At 50.7% G+C, this 22,490-nt stretch overlaps 1 protein-coding gene across 2 annotated transcripts; it reads right to left on the minus strand.

The window, feature by feature from the left end:
- Nucleotides 1-1,346: 1,346 nt before the first annotated feature.
- On the minus strand, nucleotides 1,347-21,971 carry SYNGR1 (synaptogyrin 1). 2 transcript variants are annotated; one of them, XM_061450798.1, is made up of 4 exons: nucleotides 21,738-21,966; nucleotides 9,472-9,709; nucleotides 7,865-8,010; nucleotides 1,347-5,675 (listed from the first exon to the last, which is right to left on the minus strand). In XM_061450798.1, exons 1-4 carry the CDS (start codon nucleotides 21,834-21,836, stop codon nucleotides 5,457-5,459), a joined length of 702 nt encoding a protein of 233 aa, XP_061306782.1. In that variant the 5' UTR covers nucleotides 21,837-21,966; the 3' UTR covers nucleotides 1,347-5,456. The 2 variants fall into 2 exon arrangements, with proteins under 2 accessions (XP_061306782.1, XP_061306784.1); XM_061450800.1 differs by having other exon boundaries at nucleotides 5,533-6,905; nucleotides 21,738-21,971.
- Between the last annotated feature and the right edge of the window lie 519 nt (nucleotides 21,972-22,490).

Genomic DNA, 22,490 nt, shown 5'->3' on the forward strand with positions numbered 1-22,490 from the left:
GAACTTTAGGCCAGCTGGATTTTCGAGGCAGGGAAATAGGGTTGATTTAGTTGTGCCAAAACATAAGATTTTCTTGAATTCCTTGATAAACTAAACAAAGTCTCATCTCCTCGAGTCCTGAGATTTTGTGAACTTTAGAACAAACAAACAAAAACCCCCAACATGTTCATAATAGAATTGTGTTTCTAGATGTCACAGCTGCTGGGAGAAGCTTCAAAACATGACTCATAAAAGCTTGAAATACCAGCAAGCAAAATTAAAGAGATTTCAGATGATTAGGAGACACAAACTAGTAATGTTGGAGTATTACTCATCTCAAATCCTTTTTCAACATCTTGCCTCACCAGTTTTTAACTCCACCTGTTGCTGACACAGATACGTGCCTTTCTGTGGGCACAGTATCTCCACGATGCTCCCACCCCAAAAACTGGGGCTGTAGGAAGGGTCTTTGTCCAAACAAAAGATTAGTCAAGAAACAGATGGGTCTATCAACGCTTTTGCATATAATCTGATGTGAAGCTGCAGCGTGTTCGTGCTCAGTCATGGCCCCAAGAGGGGTGACACTTTGGAGGACTGGATAGAGCCTGTTCTCTGGCATGCACCTCTGCTTCCCGGCTTCAGACTGCACACAGGCTGGGAAATGTGACACTCCAGGCACTAGAGTGACAGTTGAAAGGGGATGAGAAGGAAGCTTTGCTTAAGCATTGACAGAGGGTGGGATTTTGAGTTTTACTTTGATTGCAGAGCCCGCTGAAAGGAGATCCTTTTCAATGGTGGGTTTTCAGTTACCAACTGCTGGCAGTGCACTGAGAGCTCTTGTTTCCCAGCACATGGTTATGTTTTGCAAGTGTGTGCTAGGCTGGACACCCAAGTGATGGTCATATGTAAAGGAATAGAGGTAAAGACACATCAAAAGAATAAACAGGTCTGCTTGCCCAGGTGTGGAAATACAGATGTTTGTTTTCATATAGGTTTGTACTCTATATTCCTATATGTCCCCCACCCACACCTCCTGTAGCCATATCCCTTTCACAGTGGGAGGCCACTTCTAATACGGCATGTCAAGCTCCTTCTCATGTCTTCCTGCCGGTTAGGTAAGAGACACTTGACGGTGTGTGTGCTTTGAAACTTAGGCCAAGCAAAACAACCAACCCTTAGCTCCCCCTGAAATATCTGTCTCAATAAGGGCAGTTCTTTAGGTCTTTTTCCTCCATTTAAGCCACTGATTGTCACTAAACTTCCCAGCTGGCCATGCAGGAGCACAGGAGCCATGCTGTCACAGCAAACAGAGCTAAAAGAGCCATCCCTCCCCCCAAAAGAAAATCCAGACCATGTTTTTTTCCATATAGTTTGGTTATTTTGAACGTTATAGCTTTATTGAGACACCAGTAGTTACCACCTTCACTTTGTTAACCACAAATATATAGGACATTGTAAACACAGGTGCCAAGGTGGCGGGGTTCACTGTAGTTGGTTTTCGGAACGGACAGGGTCCAGGGACGGAGGGGAGGAGGGGTGAAGGGACACTTGGGCTTAGACAAGACCACTCAGGGGATCCTGTATGCGGCAGGCCATCCATGAGTCATCGTATATACGTATATATGTATAGCTTTATATTATACATCTTTTTAAATATATATATATATAATATATATACTATACACAGGCAGTAATGTGGCAGGGGAAGGGCCAGGGCAGCCCAGGTGGTGTTACGGATGCCATGCAGGCAGCAAGGATTTGTCTGGAATGGATGGTTTGGACTTGCTTCATGAGGTGGCTTTGCTGGGTTCCTTGACTTGTACCTGCTCTGGGGACTGGAGCTGAGGCTCCTGTGGGAACCACCCCACAAGGCTGCCTTCCCAGGTCCTCCCAAGTGCTTGTGAGGGTGCAGGGACAAAGATGCCTCCTCCCCTGAGGGAACTGCCAGGAATAATGTGGAGGGGAAGGGTGCGTGATGAGGTGAACAGTGTGGTGGGGACGTGGGTGAGTCGGGGATGGGATAAGTCAGGAGACTGAAGCCATAGGTAGAACTGGGGCAGGGTTTCATCATCCCTTTGCCCTTCACAGCCTCTCCTTCACAGAAGAGTCCCTTACTGGGGGGGTTTCATAAGATAAGAAGACATCAGGGGGCCACTGCTCCCAACAGGGGATGTGTAATCATCCGCAATCTGGACAAATGGCAGAGGGGAAAGAAAGCCACAATATTGTTTTGCTTATACAGCCTTCCCTCTGATCTGCTAATCCCTAGAGTGGGGCTGAGCTCACCCACGTTTAAGATCTAAAAGGGACACGTTCCAGCCAGCTCCTTAGGTCTTGCCTATGATCATTAGAAATAGGCAGCACCTTATCAGAAGCGCCTAAGATAAGATAACCAACCCTTTGGGTAGGTCTGTATCTCTCCATCAGCTGCAGAACCAGCCAAATGCCACAGGAAATTTCATTTTAAATTGCTGCATGCAAACAAGAAGAGTCCCACCCCCAGGTCTGTCACCACCATGCGAAGGCTGAAAGCATGTCAACCCAAGGAGAGTATGTCTTCTTCCATGAGCCAGAGCAAGAAGTTGCCCAAGTATCTATTATTGTAGTGCCCCCTGTCACACCAATGCCTTCCCTACGACACAAAGCAAGGAAGAAAGGACAGAGAAGTGGCTAATTACCCAGGATGAAGCCACCTGGTTCATGTCTCACTGAAGTGCCAGCTCTGAGGGGGAGGCTCATTCCTACCTCAAGCCCACTGGAGCCCATCAGCTGGTTACATGAGGGAAGCAAGCTAAAGAGGATAAAGAAAAGCTTGCTCATTAGTCATCAAACCCAAATGGTGTTTAGCCATCTATATAACTCTGATGGGAGAAAGGACATGTAAAATGATCCTGTGCTACATCCCAAAACAGAGCCCCAGCTAGATTCCCCATGTATGGTCTGTATGTCTCCTCATGCACCAGGTCCCTCACGCCCTCACCAAGGACTGGGGACAGGCAATGAGCAGTTCCTCCCCAAAAGTACAGCATATATTTGTGCTGAGGCCTGGGTATTTATAGCTGCCTCCTCCTCTTGGTTCCCCCCCCTCCCTCCCCCCAAATGAAAACATGAAGGATTACACAGATGAGTTTGGGTGAGTCTAACTAGTTTTTCTCCTCCTCCACCTTTGTCATTCGTTCTTTACTCTCCCCCGGTGGGAGAGATGGACTGGAGGGAGCCCCCCCAGTCCTAACAAACTTCTCTCCATAAAGTAACCCCCTCCCAAGCCTAAATATTAGGCTGAGCCCACAAAATAAGAAGCCCAAGGGGCTTCCCTCCAAAAAAATAACCATCCTATTTACAGTATTGCTTTCGCTGACAGCCACAGAGCAAGGGATGCGTTCCCAGTCCCTCCTGGTGCATCCATAGGGTTAGCTGGTCCCCCTCTCCTATCCTCACCACTGGTTAACCACCAGCAAAGGGGTGCAAGCCATAGGGAGGACAAGCCATAGGGACAGCCACCAGCAGCACGAGTCTGCAGTTAGAAGCAGCTAGAAACAGTGCCTATATACAGCAGAGAACCCTTTCCCTCTTGGGGCCTGCAGCTCTACAGTTTCTACCCCTTCCCTATGACTGTGGGGCAGCTGGAGAGGAATCACGCTGGGAAAAAGAGAAAGCCTGGTAAGATGTGAGATGTTCACACAGCCACAGGCCAGACCTGTGTCCCATCCTCCCAGCCCCTAAGGGTGCTACAGGGAATAGGCTGGATGCTCACAGGGAGAACGTATGGGTTTTAGATCTGCTCCTAACCTCTGCTACTGGGGCCAGTGTTGCATGGTGCAGGGTAGCTACGTGGAGGATGATGATCCTCACTGCTTCAAGGCATACCTTGCTGCTTGTGCTCTGAGAGATGTCTGGGCTGGGGTGAATTGTCCAGGTGACTATTGCTGAATTACTTCCTTTTAGGGACCAGCTTCACACATAGAGCTTACTTCTGTTTTGGAATAAAGAGTGTGCTTCCACAACTGTGTCTTCTTACCTGAAGCAAAATCATGAGGAGTGTGTACTGATGTGCTCTATCTGAGAGTCACTACTGCCACCTAGGCGAGGCTTTAAAGACAGCCAGGAGCTGAGATGCTGCAGAAGACGCATTAAGACTACGGCAAGTTTAAGACGACCAGTTTTCAGAGAGCTGACTCCGTCCCCAGCCAAACCTCTGCAGACCAAGATCTCCTCCTCACCTGAGTGGGAGGCAGAGCACAGCCGTGTGGGGCAGAACTCTTCCCTGCCTGGTTGCACCCCTTGTGCAAGAGCCAGACATGCCAGCAGCAGTACTGCTTCCCAGCGGGAATCCTGCTCCATTCCTGTGTGCTATAAAGATGGTGTCAGCAAGAGGCTTTGCACTGTGGTAGCAGAGGAATGGAGGAGGGTACAGCAGGATGTGAAGAGAGAAACTGGCTTTCTTCTACTTGTCCTGCCCAGAGTGAAATGTCAAAGCTCTCCTCTCCTCCTCAAACCAGCCCAGTTCGGGACAAGGACTCTCAGCGCCCCTTAGAAGCCAAACTCCTCTATCCTTCCTCCCACAGGCACTGTGTCTGGTGGCCAGGGACTGGTCATGACTCCCCTCCTGCCTCCCCAAACACTGGTCTGAGAAGAGCTGTGAGCAGGACATAGAGGTGAGGGGAATCACCTCCACCTCAGTTCAAGGGAGCTGGGAAAGGAGTGACTCTCATGGCACTGCCCCTCTGCTCTGCTGAGTCTCTTGCTGTAACCTACAGACATGCATGTGGTTTCTGATTGTACCTGCAAATCTTTTTCCTTCCTTCCCATTTTATCTCTTTGTATACCCCCCCATACCACTTCTCCCCAAAACTTCTCAAAACAAAGCACCCCTCCTTCACTAGCATGTGTCAGAGAAATGCCCCTCTATCTTTGCATTGGGGGGTGCCATTTCCATTCCCCCTCACCCTCACATTCCTGCACTCTGATTCCAACACCATCTCTCTCCCGAGCCACCAAGCCCTGCAGCCCAATTTGGATGCTCCCGCATCTACTCCAGCCTTTAGCAACATCATCTCTTCTAGGAAGGTCCCTCTCACTACTCTTCTGCTTCCAACGTCCCCTCCCTTGTTCTGCTGCTGCTGTAGCCCCTCTCCTGCCCACAGCCAGACCCTTCCCTCCACAACGAGGCAGGTGGGAGAGGAGGGAAGGGGGGGGACCTTCCTATAACAATGTGGTGGCAGATTTTGGAAGAATTTGGTTCTGGCAGGTAGTTTTGGCCGGGAGGAAAAGGAAGAGGTGATGGGGAAACCTTTTTTCTTTTTTTTTTCTTCCTTTTTTAAAAACAATAAATAAAAACAGATGACCCAGAAGGCTGGAGCATAGCTGAGAGCCACCTCTTGTGCCACTATGCACGTGTCTGGTTTGTGCCTCGGCTTTCTGCCAGCAGCGGGAAAGGGGGCAGAAGGGAAAGAGGAAGGGAAAGGGGCATCGGTGGCTCAGTAGTTCTGCGTCTGGTACCCCTGTGTCTCGGTGTCGAAAGCATCTGCTGGAGGGGGCTGCTGGTATGTCCCCACCGCATCTGTAGCATCCTCCTCGTTCGTGTAGGGAGCATAAGGCATGCCGGAGTCCTGGCTTGGGTCCATGTAGTCCTGGGAGAAGAGGGCCGAATCGGCACCCAGCCGGAAACGCTGATACGCTAGGAATGCCTGGCCCACCTTTAAGGAAGGAGGTGGAGGGAAAAGACAGGAAGCAGAGAGGGGAGGGGAGAAAGAGAAGGGGAACATACCAAGAAAGAGAAACAAACAAAAGTGGGGTTAGTAGTGGTTACGGGTTAGTGAGCAAGGCCTGCAGGGCAGACCACTGGTGAAACACCCCTGAGAGCACAGTGGTTCAGATATCCTATAGAAAGCACGAGCTGCTGGGAGAGAGGAGGGAAGACAGGGATGCTGCCTGCCCAGGCTCCCTGCTGTCTCTGGGGTGTGCTAGGCACCTCCTGCCTGGCAGTGGGCTTTCACTTACATGGCACAGGTCGCAGAGGCTCAGTTGGCATGTGGTTATCCCATTCAGCCCCTCCTGCCCCTGAGAAGTCAATGTGTTTCAGCAACACAGCAGACGGTTCACCCGCCGGGCTGGAAGTACACAGCCAGAGGCCAGGAAGGAGAGCAGGATTTGACCTGGAGTAGCGAGGTAGTGGTCATCCCCTATAACCCCCTCACTGGCCAACATCCACAGGGTGCAGCACAGATCTTGGGAAGGAGCAGCAGGAGGCAAGGTGGCAGCTTCCCAGATGAGGGGACGGTTAGCAAGCATACTGCTGCCTCCTACCCCAGGCACTTCAGGAACCGTTTGGTGGAATGAGGGAGTCCAGGGATGGGTTCTGAATTGTGCACCCCAGCAGGCATGGCTTCTTGTTCCATGGCATCCCTGATAGAGGTGAGCAGTCTAGCAGGTGATGGAGGGAGAGGTTTTTGGGGAATAAAGGCTGGGAGGAAATGGAGGAGATAAAGTGGTTGGGGCAGAGGGCATCTCCTGAAGTATTAGGTCTGAGCAGTCACCATAAGAAGGGCACAGCAAGCAGTGTTACGCAGCATTAGTTAGGGTACAGGTAAGGGAGAGAAGGGAGCAGAGGAGGAGGAGAAGAAAAAATTGCCAGTTCCAACTCCCTGGAGGGAGATCCCCCTTCAATGGACAACCCCACTCCAGTTCAATGGCCCATGTCTTCCCACCCTGTGCCCTACAGTGACTACACTCCGATGGTCAGGGCATTGGAACTGTGTCTGCTCAGTAACCTCCTCCAACTGCTTCCCTCCATCCCTTCCCCTAAATTCCCCCATCAGTGAGGGGCGCTAAGGCAGCAAGGATGGGGAGTTAGGGAACAGGGTGTTGTACTCTTCCTGAAAAGTAATGTCTCTGAGTCTCCGGAAAGCCAGAAATGTGAGGGAGGCCTGTGAGGAGAGAGAGGGGTGTGGGAAGGATAATCAGGAAGAGCAAACCAGAATGTCTGACTGAAATAAAACCCCCAAGGATCTGGGGGAAAAGGACGCCTATTTATCCACTTGCAAGCTCATGCATCAGGGAAGACCACTGGAGATGGTGGCATCTCCAAAAGGGTCCTGAGAGACCTCTTGCAAAAGCCTTGCTCCTTGTCACACTTTCTGCTGGAGCTTGCAAGAGGCTTTCAGCAGCACCTGAGTGCGGGGCACAGCTCAGGGGACCTACACGCATGCTGCTGTCCTTCCCTCTGCTTGGTGTCACGTTGGTAAGGCTGCTGACCACAAAACCCTTTGCAGCCCCCCTTCCTCTGACAGCTTCATAGTCTTACAGCATCTTCCCTACCTGGCCTCTGAACAATGTTAGGGCCTGTAGGGAGAGGAGAAGATAAAGGCACAAGGACTTATGCATAGAGACTGGCCTAAAATATTTTTCTGCTTGGCACTATCCTGTGACTTTGGACAAAAATCATGTGGGCTTCATGCTTTCAGAGATGGGAGGAAACTGTGGGGGATGTTTATATCACACACCATTTTTCCAGGGAACTAGCAATACAGAACTGCTGGGGAAAGGGCAAACAGCACCGTGACCTTCCTAAGAGGTGATCCAGTGTGGATCCTAAGGCAGTGCTGCAGCGTGGGTGTAGATGGAGAGCCTAGAGGGACTCCCACTGCAGCCTCTTGTGGCCACTGATGACTTTTCGTGTGATGGGAGCAAAGCAGGAAGGGAGATGGGTGCATCCACAGACCTGGAACTCCCTTCTCTGCTTAGCGTCTCCCCCTTCTCTTCCTTCTTAGAAGCCATGTGAACTGAGATCTCAGAGGCAATCACTCTTAGATAGTCATCTTCCATTCCCAATAAGCTAATACAGTGCACAGGACACTTGATACAACATCAAGGTTGCTGTACTCACCCAGGTGAAGATGGAGAAGAACGAGAATGTGATGGCTGCTCGGGCTGCATCCCCTCCCTCATTCATTGGGTTGTCTTCTTTCTTTGATGCTTGCCACTGGTTGGTCAGAAAGCAGAAGCCAACGAACCAGAGGAATGCCCAAAAAGCTGGGTTGGATGACCACCAGCATGCAAAAGGGGAGAGGGAGAGACATCAAGAAGGTATGTGTGAACAGAACATAAACACAACAGGGGTCTCTGAAAACTTCAACTCTGAGACCCACCAGTGTGCTGCAGACTGGGCTAAGCTCTGACTGTGCAGCCTGTCTAAGCTCAAGTGAGCTGGCATGTGAGCTGACAGCTAAATTGTCAAGGTGATGATAGGTGTCTGCAGAGAGTACCTCAGGAGAGTTCATTTGCTTGTGTTTGGATTGATCACAGGACTTGCATGTGGCCTTGGGAGGGAGCCTGAAGGGCTTCCACTACAGAAGCAATCACCTGGGCTCTCTGAAACAGCCACTGCTTTGCAGCTCTGTGCTGCAAGGACGAGCAAAGAGCAATTCCTTCCAAGGGAGCTGCAGAAGAGTGGGAAGGAGCCAGCCTGCAGTTGCACAGAGACCAGCTTTTGCTCAGGACAGCACAGGGGGGGAGTTTTCTCCATATCAATTCACACTGAGGAAAGGTGCTAAAGGATCATTAACATGCTGTACCCCTGGGAAAGCAGTGAAGATGGGAGGAGTGGGACATCCTCTTTGCCAGGTGCAGACAGGTACCTGGCAGCGAGGGAAACGGGCAATCCTAAGTGGCAGCAAAACAGGACTCAGTCCTTCCCCTCCTCCTGTTAGCTGTACACAGGACTCCTCAGCAAGGGGTTAACCATGAACAAACTTGCAAGCCAGAAATCCTAAACAAGTCTAGGTGCTGCACCCAATCCTGTCCTCACTCCACTCCTGGCCCCTTTGAAAAACTAGGATGGGGGACAGCCTAATGTGGAGAAATTTGCCTATATGGCTGCAGTAAGCCAGGAGAGTAACTCGGGATCACAGCATGAGAACAAAGCACCTCCTCATGATGCTGCTGACTGGTGTTACACATGCACGTACACACGCACCATGGCTCTGTCTGTCACTTCAACACAGTATTGGGGATGGAGAGATCTCACTGTAAGTACTGACTGCTAGTAAGCTTCAGGGCTGGATGTGGTCCCGCACAGCTATTTACATGGGGAATGCCACATAACCTAGGAGGACTGGTTTAGTCAGTCTGCATGAAACCCTCAACATTTTTTTATGTTAAAATATATAGGGTTCAATCACCTGGAGCTGAAAAAGAAGGAAGTACCATCTCCAGAGGTATTAACACTTGGCCTTAGCAAGCACAAGCACGCAGGGAGGCAAGACCTGCTGATCCTAAAGGGTTCCCTGACCTAAGCCTCACAGCAGTAAGGCATCAGCCAGATTGGCTGAGAAGAGAAAGGGGAAGAAAACAGAAAGAAAGCCTCTTGAAAGAGGAAGGAACTCAAAGACCTCCCTGCTAGCAGGGACCTGACCTGCAGGGTAGCAGAAACTCCCTCCTCTCCCTTGCCAGTGGAGGAGAGGGGCACTATGGCCAACTGGCCAGGAAGCTCACCCGAGACTCCGATGTCCGAGAGCACTGCCTTCTTGCGGTCCTTGACGCTGCTGATCTGCGGGAAGTAGGCATCCAGAGCCAGGTAAAGAAGGCAGCTGAGGAAGGCGAGGACACCCACTGTAATGCCATAGTTGCAGGCATTGCGATTGCGGTTGAAAATGCAGTGCTCTTGTGTCTCGTCCGCGCGGTTCACGTACCCTTCATTGACAATGGAGCCAAACACCACGATGGAGAACACCTGGTGGGGAGGGAGAGAGGCAGGAGATAGGTCAGGGCAAGCCCCATCTGTCTGGACCAGCACAAAGGAGCAGAGCTCTGCAGGGGACAGAAACCCTTCACAGGCTCCACTGAGTTCATATCCTGCTGCCTGGGCTGTAGCCATGAGGAATTTACTGGGGAGATGGTCTCATTTTATTTCTGAGGATTAACCTAAAATAGGACACTTTTAGATTGAGAATTTTTATTCATCTGATCTAAAGCAACGTAAAGCAGTCACAGTCTGCAGTAAGGGTGGCTTCCCACAGACACACAGGGAGGCAACATGGAGTGTAAATTGGGATATGGTTTTGGTACGGATGAAGGGCTCCAAGTAGTGGAAATCCTCTTAGTCTGCACTTAATTCTCCCACCCACTCCTTTCCCTTCTAGGAATTCATTGTTTCTACCACGCATTTGTTCACTAATTTTATCTATTCAGCTACTATGCTCTTTTCCCCATTCACGCTCCCACAGTCCACAACCCTGCTTGCTCTGCAGCTCCATTCTGCTGGGCTCCTGCTCTCCCCATCTCCCACAGTTTTCCATCAGCCCTGCCCATGACACCACGTATCCTTCTGCCTACTGACCCTTACACCAACACCCTCAAACCTTTGGCATGGATTTCATGTGCCAAACTCCAGGTCCACTTGGCAGGCCCACCATGAGTCCTCCCTACCCATCACCGCTACTGCCACTGCATGTTATTTTAAATCAGGTAGAATTAAGGATGAGTCCAGGTAGAAATGCCATAATCCGCACTCGCTGGTCTAATCTTCACTCACGGGCTTAGCCTTCATCGCCTGCCACAAAGCTGTCCCTCTTTGACACAGCAAGTTCACCAAAGCAGAGAGCTATTTACAGCAGCCCCAGTCCTGCATCTCAAATAAACAGCTTCCCCTCACAGCCACAGGAGAAAGAGGGGAAGATTAAGGCAGCATGTTTCTTTGCAAGGTATCTTGAGACCCTCAGTAAGGACACCCTGTCTGCAGGCTGACTGCAAGGGACCCAAGCAGATGGGAAACAGAACCTCAAGCATGGGGTGAACATATGAATAATGTGCACTGGGACACCATCAGGGCACTCTGCTAGCCTGGGAGTTGTATGAACAACAGAAGCCTGGCACCCTTGGAACGACCACCCAATCCCCAAGGAGAAGCAATGCACAAGAAGATGAGGTGCCCAAGTCTCCTGCAGGGAGTGGAGGTAGGTCTGGTGGTTTGCTAGGTGAGAAGGCCCCCAGTACCACTTAACCCAGCCAAGCACCAGAAGAGGACACGACAGGCAACCCAGAAAGTGGAGAAGCAGCTTTGTGAGTGCAGGGAAAATTAAGCTTTGATTAATGCCAACTCAATACACCACCTATTATTGGTGGGGTCAGATGTCTGAGGTCCACAGCACAGACCTCTGCTGTTTGACCTAAACTAAACTAAAAACACTGCAAGCCAGTGCTTCTAAACATGGGGACTGTATGAGTTCTCTGAAAGTTCACAAGAGCTTTTTAAGCTTAGAAGTAAAACAATTGATTTGTCCTCCTTGTTCTTGAAAATTGAGATTGATCATACTTTGCAGAAATTGCCCATGAAAATTAAATAAAACTCTCTTCTGCCTGAAGCAAAGGCCTGGTCTTCAAAATTTCAGCATGAATGGTTTGGAAAGCAGTTAAATTGCACACAATTACAGCCAGGCTGTTTCACTGGGAAGCACTGCACACCTTCACAACAGGCTGGGCTGACAGGTCTGTCCAGGACCATTGACAATAACAACTGGGATACTCTAACCTGAGGGGGAGCTGACAGACTCCTGAAGTGACATCCTGATGTAAGGCTGTGACCAGCACCAATACTGCCACTTGAAGTAGCAACCTCCATATACTGGAATTACAGAGCAAGTGCCCCAATTTCCACAGCATTATACAGAAAGTATATCTTCTCTTTGGAAGAGTAAAACCAGTCTCAAACATAGCATAGTCTGGTGTTCAGTTTTGGTTTAGGGCTCAAAACCAGTAAAATGCTGATTCCCTGAGTCAGGTCAACCCCTGAAGTTAGCTGTATAGCAACTCTCTGCTTACTCTTTTGAAATGAATGAACTTCTGTAACAGCCTCTTCCCAGAGACACCTCTGTTTACCCTGCTCATATTCTGCTACGCATCTTTCCCTCTGCTCTTATCTTTGGGCTTGCTGTTGACCTGGGAGAGCTCTCATCTGTGAGGGAAGGAAGCAGAATAATTCCCTTTTGCATTTGCTCTTTCATACCTTTTTATGCTGGCACATCGCAAAGATGCAGATCAGAGTCAGAAGACCAGAGGGGCATCTCCCTCTCCATAATTGTTAACGATGCTTCTCCACCTTAGGTATCCTGTAGCAGAGTCCCAGGCTTTAAATCCAAGAATGCAATTTATTTGAGTAGTACAGTGCTAGAAATATCTTGAGCTGGGTGCCTCCAGAGAGGGACCCCAAACCAAGAAGTCCCTTTACAATCTAAGTTTCCTATGCCTCATGCAACTGTTCAGTCCAACAATAACATTAGGGTCTGGAGCCTTCTTGTTCTCCATTGGGTATCTCAAAGTCTCTGAGTGGACCATTTCTTCTCTTATCTATAAGGCTGCAGCTTCTGCTGACAGGGGTAGTGGCTGTCCTTGCTTCCTTATCTTCTGGAATGAACTGGCTCTGGGGCCTCCTTTACTTAATCATAGAATCACAGAATCATAGAATACCAAGTTGGAAGGGACCTCAAGGAACACCTGCTCCAACGATTCTTGGCAAAAGCACAGTTTAGACAAGATGACCCTGTCCAGCTGAATCCTACAATTTCCAGTGTTGGGGAATCCACCACTTCCCTGGACAGATTATTCCAATGGCTGATTGTTCTCATCGTGAAAAATTTTCCTCTTGTGTACAGCTGGAATCCTACTAGGAGTAACACATACCCATTATCTCTCATCTTTTCCATGTGACTCCTTGAGACAAGGGAGTCTCCATCTTCTCTGTAGCCACCCTTTAAATACTGGAATATAGTGATAAGGTCGCTCTATTTCAGTAGGTAAAAACCTCAGTGTACCTATGTGAAAGTTCACAATTTGCAGCCTGAGGCTTCAGCACATCTAGCTACTAATGATAAGCAAGGTATACTAAGGGACTAATCTCCTTTATTTCTTTACACTAATTTTCAAGCAGAGGTGGCATTCCTAACTCCCATTTTCCGTCTTTGCTCAGCCAAGATGGCACAACTTCTCTCCTATGAAGAGAAACCTCTTTCACAGCCTGGAAGTGCCCCAGGTATGACTGGCTGGCAAGCATCTGATTTAAGATGATCTGAGGAGTTTTCTGGGGAGATTCCACTAGGGTATTCTCACTCATGAAAAGAACAAGTCACTGCTGATGCTTATCTTCTATGTCATGAGACAGCCACCCCAAAGCACTCTTTGTCCTTACGAAAGCTTTCTATGGACCAGAGCACAGTAGCTTAAGGGATGTCCCATTCTCTCTGTGTTTTCCTTACCACTTGTATCGGCTCTGATCCATGCTCTGATTGCTGGCTCTGCAAAGTCAGTGGCAGTGGATCAGGCTTGGTCCCTCTGTCACCATCCTCATGGCACAGCAACACGCTGTGAGGATCCACTGCACACAGCAGCCTTGACCTGCGCTGGACAACCCTGACTGGGCAAGAACAGGCAGGTTCAAATCAGAGGTTTCAGACCAGGAGGCAGAGCTGGACAGCAGGAGAAGAGGCAATTGCTGACAGGCAACGTTGCCCGTTTTATCCTCATAGTGTCTGTACGCAGAAAGCGTTTCAACAGATGCACAAACAATTTTCTAGAAAAATGATGAGAGCCCAGATCTCGCAGCCCCCAGGAGAAACTGTTGCAAAGTTAATCCATGGCAGCTACTTCTTGTTGGTAAGGGCGTGGGAAGCTCATTGATGTGGCAATTCATCTTAGAAAGAGCAGGTCTTTTTTGTTTCCTTGATTTCACAATCCATGCCCATGCAAGGATGATGCAGGCAGCAGGTGCAGCATGAATGTCTGCCTGGATTACAAAGCACCAAGTTTGCAAGGATGAAGCATTTACGTTCCTGCTCCCATCACATCTGCAGCACTTGTGAAGAAATGCCAGCTACCAGCAGCAGTGGCACAAGCCTCTTGCCCTCTGCATTACTGCTGCTTGTTCCTTCTACCCCAATCTGGCATAGTGAATTCTTGCTGCACGAAGTCTTGCCTACAGACACTAATAAAATGGTCCAAAATGTGTGTCCAGCTGCAAAGAGGAGGTGAGGAGAAGATGGTGGGAGCCCTCTTCTGACTAAGCACCAAGATGCAAGGAGGTGACTTGTCTGAAGGCTGACAGGAGGTGGGCAAAGCACTGCATCCGAATGATCCCAATGCTCCCCAATACAGGCCATCCTGCTCCACCGGGAGAGTGTGTTAGCCTCTCTCCTACACACAGCAACCAAAACCATCCATCCATCCATCCTCAGCTCTGTGCACCTGCGTGGCCTCATTTCTTCAGCAAGGCTGCTTAAGTCACAGAATCATTAGGGTTGGAAGGGGCCTCTGGAGATCATCTTGTCCACCCGCCCTGCCATGAAAGGGCCACCTAGAGCAGGTTACACAGGAACGTGTTCAGGTGGGTTTTGAGCTAACAGGACTTGAAGTAACTAGATTTTTAGGTTGAGAGGGTTTCTTTAAGCCTCCAAGAGCAACATTGACAGGGCAGGTGTTCAGCCTGTCTGGAGGTCCTCATTTAATAAGTAATATATTTGGCTATGCTCAAAAAAGGGACAGAAAACAGCACTTGGAGAAGACCTGACCAACTCAGCATTGCTGCTGGGACTTGGCTTTTCTCAACTTACTGCTCCTTAAGCATTACGTCCATGCAGGTTGTTGCAATGATCTTCCTAAACTCCTGTTTTCATCAAAGAGCTCTGAGACACCAAGCGAAGGTCAGAGCCAGATGCTTTGCAAAGATGACAGAGACAGAACTACTTTCTGGAAGACACAGCAGAATGAACTTAATGCTAAGCATTGCAGGGAGGAGATGGGGAAAGGCTGAGAGTTTTCCTCTCCTGGTTTCTCAGGAGGCTCATGCTGGCTGTTACAGGCATTTAAGGGCTCTCTACAGAGAGAGAAGTAGCAAAATTCTGCATCCCACCATAAAAGACCTTTTATTTTCCTCTCCCTAAACTGGGTGATCTGATTTTGCCAGAGGCAAGAGTGAAAGATGAGTCCTCAGAGGAGAGGCTCTTCGGTCCCTCCCCACCTTCCCACTGCAGACTCAGCTTCCCACTTCAGGCTCAGCCCTCCAGAAAGCCAGGAGAAACCTCCTGAGCATCATGTGAGGCTTTGCACCACGCTGCCCATCCCCAGCCATGCATCAGATGCTCCTGAGCATCATGTGATGAAGCACAGCACGCCCCAGCCTCCGGCAGTGCACTGGGATTTTCCTGCACCTCATCCCAGGAGTTTGTCATGCTGCCTGCTGAATTCATCCCTGAGATCCCCATGATGGCTGTGGTGGGGATGAGGCTGAAGAGGATTTCTGCCAAGCTGTCTGCATGAGCTCGCTGCAGTGCCCTCCAGTTACAGCCTATGTCGCACTGCGTGTTGCATCTCCCTCTTCCACACCCCCCTTTTTATTCTATTAGAGAGAGGAAATAGTTTGGTGACATAATATTCCCGGTGGGAATTCAAATCAAATCCACCTCGGGCAGAATGAAGCAATAACTGCTCCTGTGTCTGATCTGGTAATGACCAGGAATAAATCTGTTTAAAAAGAATGCAAGAGCAGGGGAATAGTGCAAACGATAAACTGGCAGAGATGATCTGGCTTTCGTTTCCATTCAGCCACTTGCAAATGGAGTCTCTGGAAAGCTTTGGAGAGCCCTGCACAGACATAGATTATTATTATTATCATCATAATCATCATTAAATCTACTTGTATATAGCTCATTTTGAAGAAAACATATGAAGCTTTTGATATGCATGGGACTGGCAGCTTGGAAACAGGCGGCCTCTATTTATTCCCTCCAGCCGGCACCATGCAGGTGGCAAACGACTCCTGCCCACGGTCTCGACAGCATGTCTGAGCCCTGTGCTGGCGCTAGAGGGGACCAGCCTCCCTGTCCCCATTTATACCCAATTCCCTGGAGCATGGGACAAGGGAAGAGCATGGGGTATACCAGCACATGGCACCGGGTCCCCAGCCAGGGCTGATCCAGAGCAGGTGATGGAGGGGAGAAAGGCTCCACATCCCTAATTCCTGCCACGGGATCTGGGACAGGCTTTCCTGGCTAGCAAGCTTTTATTCCCACATGGCTTGGCAGCTGACAGGCTGGCCATTAACCCTTCTGCTTCCCATCAGACCAATGCCTGGGGTCAGTATTCCCCACCTTAGAGCAGCCCAAGCCCCGGGTGATGACTGAGCTAGCAGCCAGGAAGCCTCTAATGACAATAACATTGCCATGCCTGCCACCCCACAGAGGAAGGAAGAGCTTTGCCATGGGAAGAGGCCCATTCATGTAACTGGAGGTTGTGTCCCAAAAAGCAACTTCAGGAAGCTCTGTCCAGTCCTGCAGGTCTTGTCTAGTGAACCAGGCAGGTTGGAACCAGATGATCTTTAAGGTCTCTTCTAACCGTAACTGTTCTATGATTCATTTGAGGTCCCACTCAAGTCTTCCTGTGATCAAATAGCACCTTCTGTCCCAACACTAGTGACAACTCCCCATGGCCACACTTCCATGGTGGTATCCAGGTCCTTCCATGCTTTACAGATGATCCCTACATTGCTAGGTCACTGCTTAGCAAAGTGACTGCCCAAAACTCACATCTTTTTCCATGAGGAAGATGCCTTACCTATGTCTCACCATGGTGCAGTTTCTCTGCTGCCCACTTGTGCATCTCTCATGTTTTGAAACAGATTACATATGATTATTGTAATTTTTGCTCATATTTCTGACAGTCTTTGGTCCCTATGTGCTACTTCTCATATTTTTATCTGAAAATGCCATTAATGAGAGATTTGTTCCTGCTCCAAGACCTTTTCTGGACATGCTATGCTGGAAACAACACGACCTGCTATATCCAACCCCTAATCACCGCACAGCTGCTCACATCTATTGTTCATCTTCTGACACAGCTTCTCACCCAATCCCAGTGACAGCAATCCCTCAAAAACCCTTCTGAAGCCATCCCAGGGAAGGGGATCCCATGAAAAACTGTACCTTGGGCTTGACTGAAAGCACATGCTTTGAACTGCCATGTTTCTTTCATTGCGTATCAACATACCTCACAAGAACACAGCCAGCAGTCATTGTGGCTGTGGGTAAAAATCACATGGAAGAGTAGAGGCACGAATCATCAAGGAACACTGGGACAGAAAGAAGGTGGAGGCTGCAGCTCGTTTCAGAATAACAAGGCCCCCGGGCTCTAATGCTCGACTTAGATGCTCCCGCAAGCCCACGCTGGGTGTCCTTTCCATACGGTGAAGGATGGCATAAGGTATCTTAAGCCAAGCATCAGTGCAGCAAGCCAGGGATCTGCTGGCAAGGCAGGAGAGAGGGCTCCCTGCCATGCCAGGGCTTGTCCCCATCTTCCAGATCACCGGTGCCAGCCCATCATGGTGAGTGGCCCTCATCCTTCACCTGCCTTGTCTGCTCAGGCAGAGCTGCCTGGGCCTTGCTGTGCCTGCAGGGAGAGGGGACAGTGCTTCATGTCCTGGCTCAAAAGGTCTACAAGTTCCCACCAGCCAGGGGACACAGCGGCAATGGCAGAAGGTGACGGAAGAGCAGATGGAGGGCAGGCAGTGCCTCTCCTCATCAGACCTCCTTCTAGAGGGGCAGTACCCTTGGTGTCAAAGGGGGACTTAGCATCTTGGTGTGTGTGGCAAGTTTTAATGGTCTGCTTTGCCTGTGCGGCTGCAGTTGCAAATACTCTCACTCAAGCCACCTAGCAAGGTCTACTTCCAAAAAGCAAGTTGCTTTTGCCTTGTTAGGCTTTTACATTGAGCAGCACTTCAGTTTCTCCAGCAAGCAGGTTTCCAAGCAGGCAGGAGCACCTGGAACAAACTGTTTCGATTAGCATTTTACTTATTTATGGAGCTAGCACCACATCCAACGCCTGCGGGTTGCAAAGGAGCCTCCCAGCTCCCCCGCGCCGGCTGTGGAGAGCACTGTGGGTCAGGGTGGAATGGGATTAGGCAGGGATGTGCCCACACTTGTCTGCTTTATTTCCAGAACCATGCTGGAGCTGCACAGCTCCAGATCAGTGTGGGTCACCCAGCTCTGCTATTGCGTCACCTAAGCAGGCTGAAGGCAGGTCTGTGTGTCAAGGTGGTAAAACCCCATCCATGCACCTATGTTTCATCTACTGTGAGGTACCAGCTGTGTGATGCAGCTCAGCTCAGAACACCCTTCTGTGTTGCAGCCAGTGGCAAGCAAAGTGACACAGCATGGAGCAATGCCTTGAAAGACCAGGACTGGGAGTAAACCCAGCCATCCATTACAATACAATGAGTTGCCTCACTTCACTGCCACTGAGAATAAGGAGGAAGTTGTTCTGCCCTTCTCCCCAGCGACATGGGAAAGCTTTTGGGATCTTCCAGCAGAATATTGCTTTAATCAGCCCGGCTGTATCGAAGAAGTCCCCTCAGTGCAAGATCCAGATGCCCTTGGAGGCATCCTCAGCAGAGATGCTCAGAAGGGACTGCTCCATTAAGGCTACCTCCCTGAGCTACAAGGTGCTGCTTCATCCAGGGCATCTGGGGCAGGCAGCATCTGGGGGAGACAGCAGCAGAGAAATGGCCTGCGCTGAGTGTGAATCCTGTCCGAACCTAACACAGGCACTCTGCAGGACCAGCATCACTTGCCAGCACCTGTGCCAGGCAACCTTTCTGCAGGGAGATGCATACTTACTCACTGTGCCTGACCTCCAAAACACCTAAGAAACCTGAGCTGCTCCACAAAGCAGTTGTCGTGGACAGATGCTTCAGAATTGCTAACCTCTTTCCATAGCTTAGCATCCTCCTTGTCAAACCTATACCATCTTCTCCTCAGCAAGGAGCAACATAAATAACCTTGGGTCACCCCATCTGCTCCTGAATCTGCAACTCTCCCTGGAGATCTGCCGCTATCTCAACTGGGCTGCAAACTCCCTGGGGAGGAGCCAGTTTTGCTGCCTGTTGGTAAAAAGCCATAGACACCCCCGTGCCATTACAAAGTCTGCTATAAAGCAGCCATGATCTGAGCACAAGGTCACTGCCTGCGAAAGCGATCATGAGAATTTCTGCTCTCAGTGACAGCTCATCACATGAAACAGGACGAAAGGAATCTCCAGTTTGCCCTGGGAAGTAAATGGACCATCCATACCACGGGGCAGGATAAAGGCAAACGAGAGCTCGGGAGATGGCAGGCAAAGTGCTTCCAGTGTGGGCAAGAGCAGGTGAAAGGAAGGACTCTCACAGACACCATGGGGAGGGAGAGCCCTTTGCCACCAGAAGAGTTTGGCTCACAGAGCCTGGCAATAGAAAGGCTGAGTGCGGATGTGATCGCAGTCTATAAATACACCCCTGGGAAAACACCAGGGAGGGAAAAGCATCATTTAAACTGAAGGGCACAGAAGCATAAAAGCAAATGTATAAAAACCTAGCCATGAATAGATTTACAGTGGAGGGCCCTGACCATTGGAGGTGCTGAACCCTCTCCCAGAGGGAGTGAGAAGGGCAAAACACCATGAACTAGTCTGTTTTTCAGCAAAGTTCAACCAGTTTATGGAGGGAGCCATAAAGGTTCTGATGCTTGTGACAGCCTGAAAAAGGACTTCAGTGACCATAAGGACTCCTCTTGGTCTTGAGTTAAAATAAAGACCAAAACCACAACTAAATTTCTAGGGTGAACTTGTGGCTCCCTGGCTTTGCAGAGGGAGAGATGCTCAGGATGACGCACAAGACCAAGCTAATGGAAAAGCAGGAGAAGGAATTTGTATTTTGGGAGAGAAGAGGTGCATGTATAGCCTTGTGCCATGACAGCCAGGCCAGCGTCCCTTGCTGGACCACTGACCTGGTACATCTCCAGCTCCTTCAAAAAGCCTTTGATTTCCACAGCTAAGTGAAACGTGCAGGTATAAATCAGGGTAAATCCCATCCTGTCCCCTGCATCTGATCAATGGGCAGGGGGAAACATTGAGAGGTCCCAAGGAGAAGCCAGTGCCTGGGAAGCACTCCTTGCCTGGGAAGGCCTTGTGGGGCATGGAGCTGAGCTCAGTGAGCAACTCGACGGTGTCTGAAATAGTCTGAAGCAAAGTAGGTCCCTAATTAGAAAAATAAACATACTTCAAGTTCTCCCTCCCTCACCTGGTGCCTCTGGGAAGCCAAAATCCCGCAGTGCTCGGATGAACGGGAAAAAACCCACAAGCCACCAGACCGAAAGGGAGAAAGAGGAAATTCTGCCACACAGATTAGCAACGGGAGAGCCTTTGTAGGTCACATCACGTCCGTCATCCCCGGGCATGCAGGCTGGCTCCACTCCACCCTTGTGTACCCCCTCGCGCGGTGCCCGGCAGCCAGCCTGCTCCCGGCGTGATGTGCTGCTCTGTAAACAAGCTCGGACAGACAGATCGCCTGCGTTAATCACGTCCTCAGCTGTCTTGGGGCTCTCCAGCTGCCCCCCGGGTCACAGCACACAGAGGGGGCATTACCCACACCCCCAGCCGGGAGCACAAAGGCTGCCTCCCCCTTCCCTCCTCATTCCCCCCGCCTGGCACTGCTTCTGTTTCATCTTCCCAAAGCCAGCCTGATGTCTCTCCTCCCAGCTCCGGTGCGCATGTGTTTCTCTCCCCGCCCTCCCTTCTCCGCTCCCGGCTGAGACCTCAATCTCTCCCCCACCAGCTCTGTACTGCAGCTCTCGCTCCCTTAATCCCAATGACCTTCTTCCACATATGCGCCAGCCCCACAGGCAGCCATGGGACCATAGTCACGGGAAGCGGGAAAGACCTTCCCCCTGGCACCCCGCGCCCTCCCCACCACCCTCCTTAGACCCCCCCTTTCCGTCTGCCCCCTTCCCCACAAATTACAGGGGGGAAAGCATTACACGAAAAGGAGGTTGGCAGGGTGACAGGATAAGGATAAAACACAGAGTAACATCCAGCCCTCATCGACCCCCCAGCTTGCCCCAGCACAGCCAGAACTTCCCAAGCCTTGACCCACTGAGGACTCACACCAGGACTGCAGCATCACCGCCAGCTCCCCCATTCACCCCATGTCCTGCTGCCTCCCCGTGCCCACCATAAACTCACTGGCATGGGGATGAAGGGATGAGAAGACCCAATCACCACCCCCAAAAGAGCAGAGATGGAGATGGGGTCACAGTCCAACCCAGCTCACCCATTCCCTCCCCAGGGAAGAAACCCCAAACCAGAATGCTCTCACCCCATATAGCCCTATAACTATATGGCCCTATACCCATACACACAGATATATTTATATACATAGAGCTGTGTGCACACATATATGTGGCTATGCATATGGGCATATATACATATGGAGATATATAAACCCAGAAATAGATCCATATATCCAAACATACATGCATATATGTATGCAGATACAGATGGAGCAATATCCATATTTTTCTCCGTGTGTGTGGATCTAGATGTGTGGATATGTAACGGATATATGCTTATCTATATAGATGGATATATAGGCATACGTAAAACGTAAAATAATAAATATGTAACACATAACAGCATAGTTATAGTACTATATAATATAGAATGTATAATACATAACACAGAATGTATAAGATATAAACAGAATGTATAAGTAAGGGTATATAATACTATATAGCATGCAACATAATCTCATGTATACAGACATACGCAGGTATGCAGAAAGGTCAGGGTTGGGGCGAGTAGCAGCTGCCCGCCCCGGAGGGAGCCCCGTGACCCCCGCGGCCTGGCGGGACATTCACCGTCCCCCCCGTCCCCCGGTGCCGGTGCAGCCCCCGGTGCAGGCAGGGCCTTACCCAGGAGAGGAGCCGCAGGAGGGTCTGCGGCTGCCGGATGAAGGCTTGCGGGTCGAAGGCGCCGCCGGCTTTCCCCGCTCCGAAGGCGCCCCCGTCCATGGCGGGAAGCGGGCGGGGGGCTCGGCAGGCGCTGCCGGGCCGTGCCGAGCGGAGCCGAGTCGAGCCGAGGCGCGCCGAGCCCAGCCGAGCCGTGCCTGGCAGCCCGGCGGCGGCGACGAGCCGCGCGCTCCCGCCCACGGGGCCGCGCCGCGCCGGGAGCGCGCACCCACCCCGTTCCCGCCGGCGGCGGTGTGGTGCGGCCTGGTGTGTGCTGGAGGGGTGATGGAGACCCGCCAGCTCGCAGCCCCGTCACCCCTCCGCCACACAGCCCAGACCAAGTGTTTCACCGCTTGCACCCCCCGCAGGGGTAAGGCTCGACCCGCAGGTGAGACCCGGCTAGCCAAGAGGAGCAGGCAGCCGTGCTCCCAGTCGGGAGCTGCCTGCACCCCCACCGGGCGCCTGCTCCCAGGCAGAGGGGCCTGGGGAGCCCCAGAATCGCCCTGCAGCAAAGCCTCGGGCACCCATCTCCAACATCTCGCATTTTACAGACATCTCTCGCCCTACAGGCACCATGTCCCTGGGAGGACACAGCAGGAAAAAGGCCCTTTGCTTTTGAGAACGTGGGGAATCCAGATTTTGGGGGACACCCCCTGGTTCCTGGAGGAAGAGACTACAAGATGTGCACCTTGCATCCCTGAGGCTGCAGCCCTGGCA

This window comes from Pezoporus flaviventris, unplaced genomic scaffold (genome assembly GCF_033815535.1).
Source record: "Pezoporus flaviventris isolate CSIRO_AGI_PZ_B2104156 unplaced genomic scaffold, CSIRO_AGI_Pfla_v1 ptg000011l, whole genome shotgun sequence".
NCBI lineage: Eukaryota > Metazoa > Chordata > Aves > Psittaciformes > Psittacidae > Pezoporus > Pezoporus flaviventris.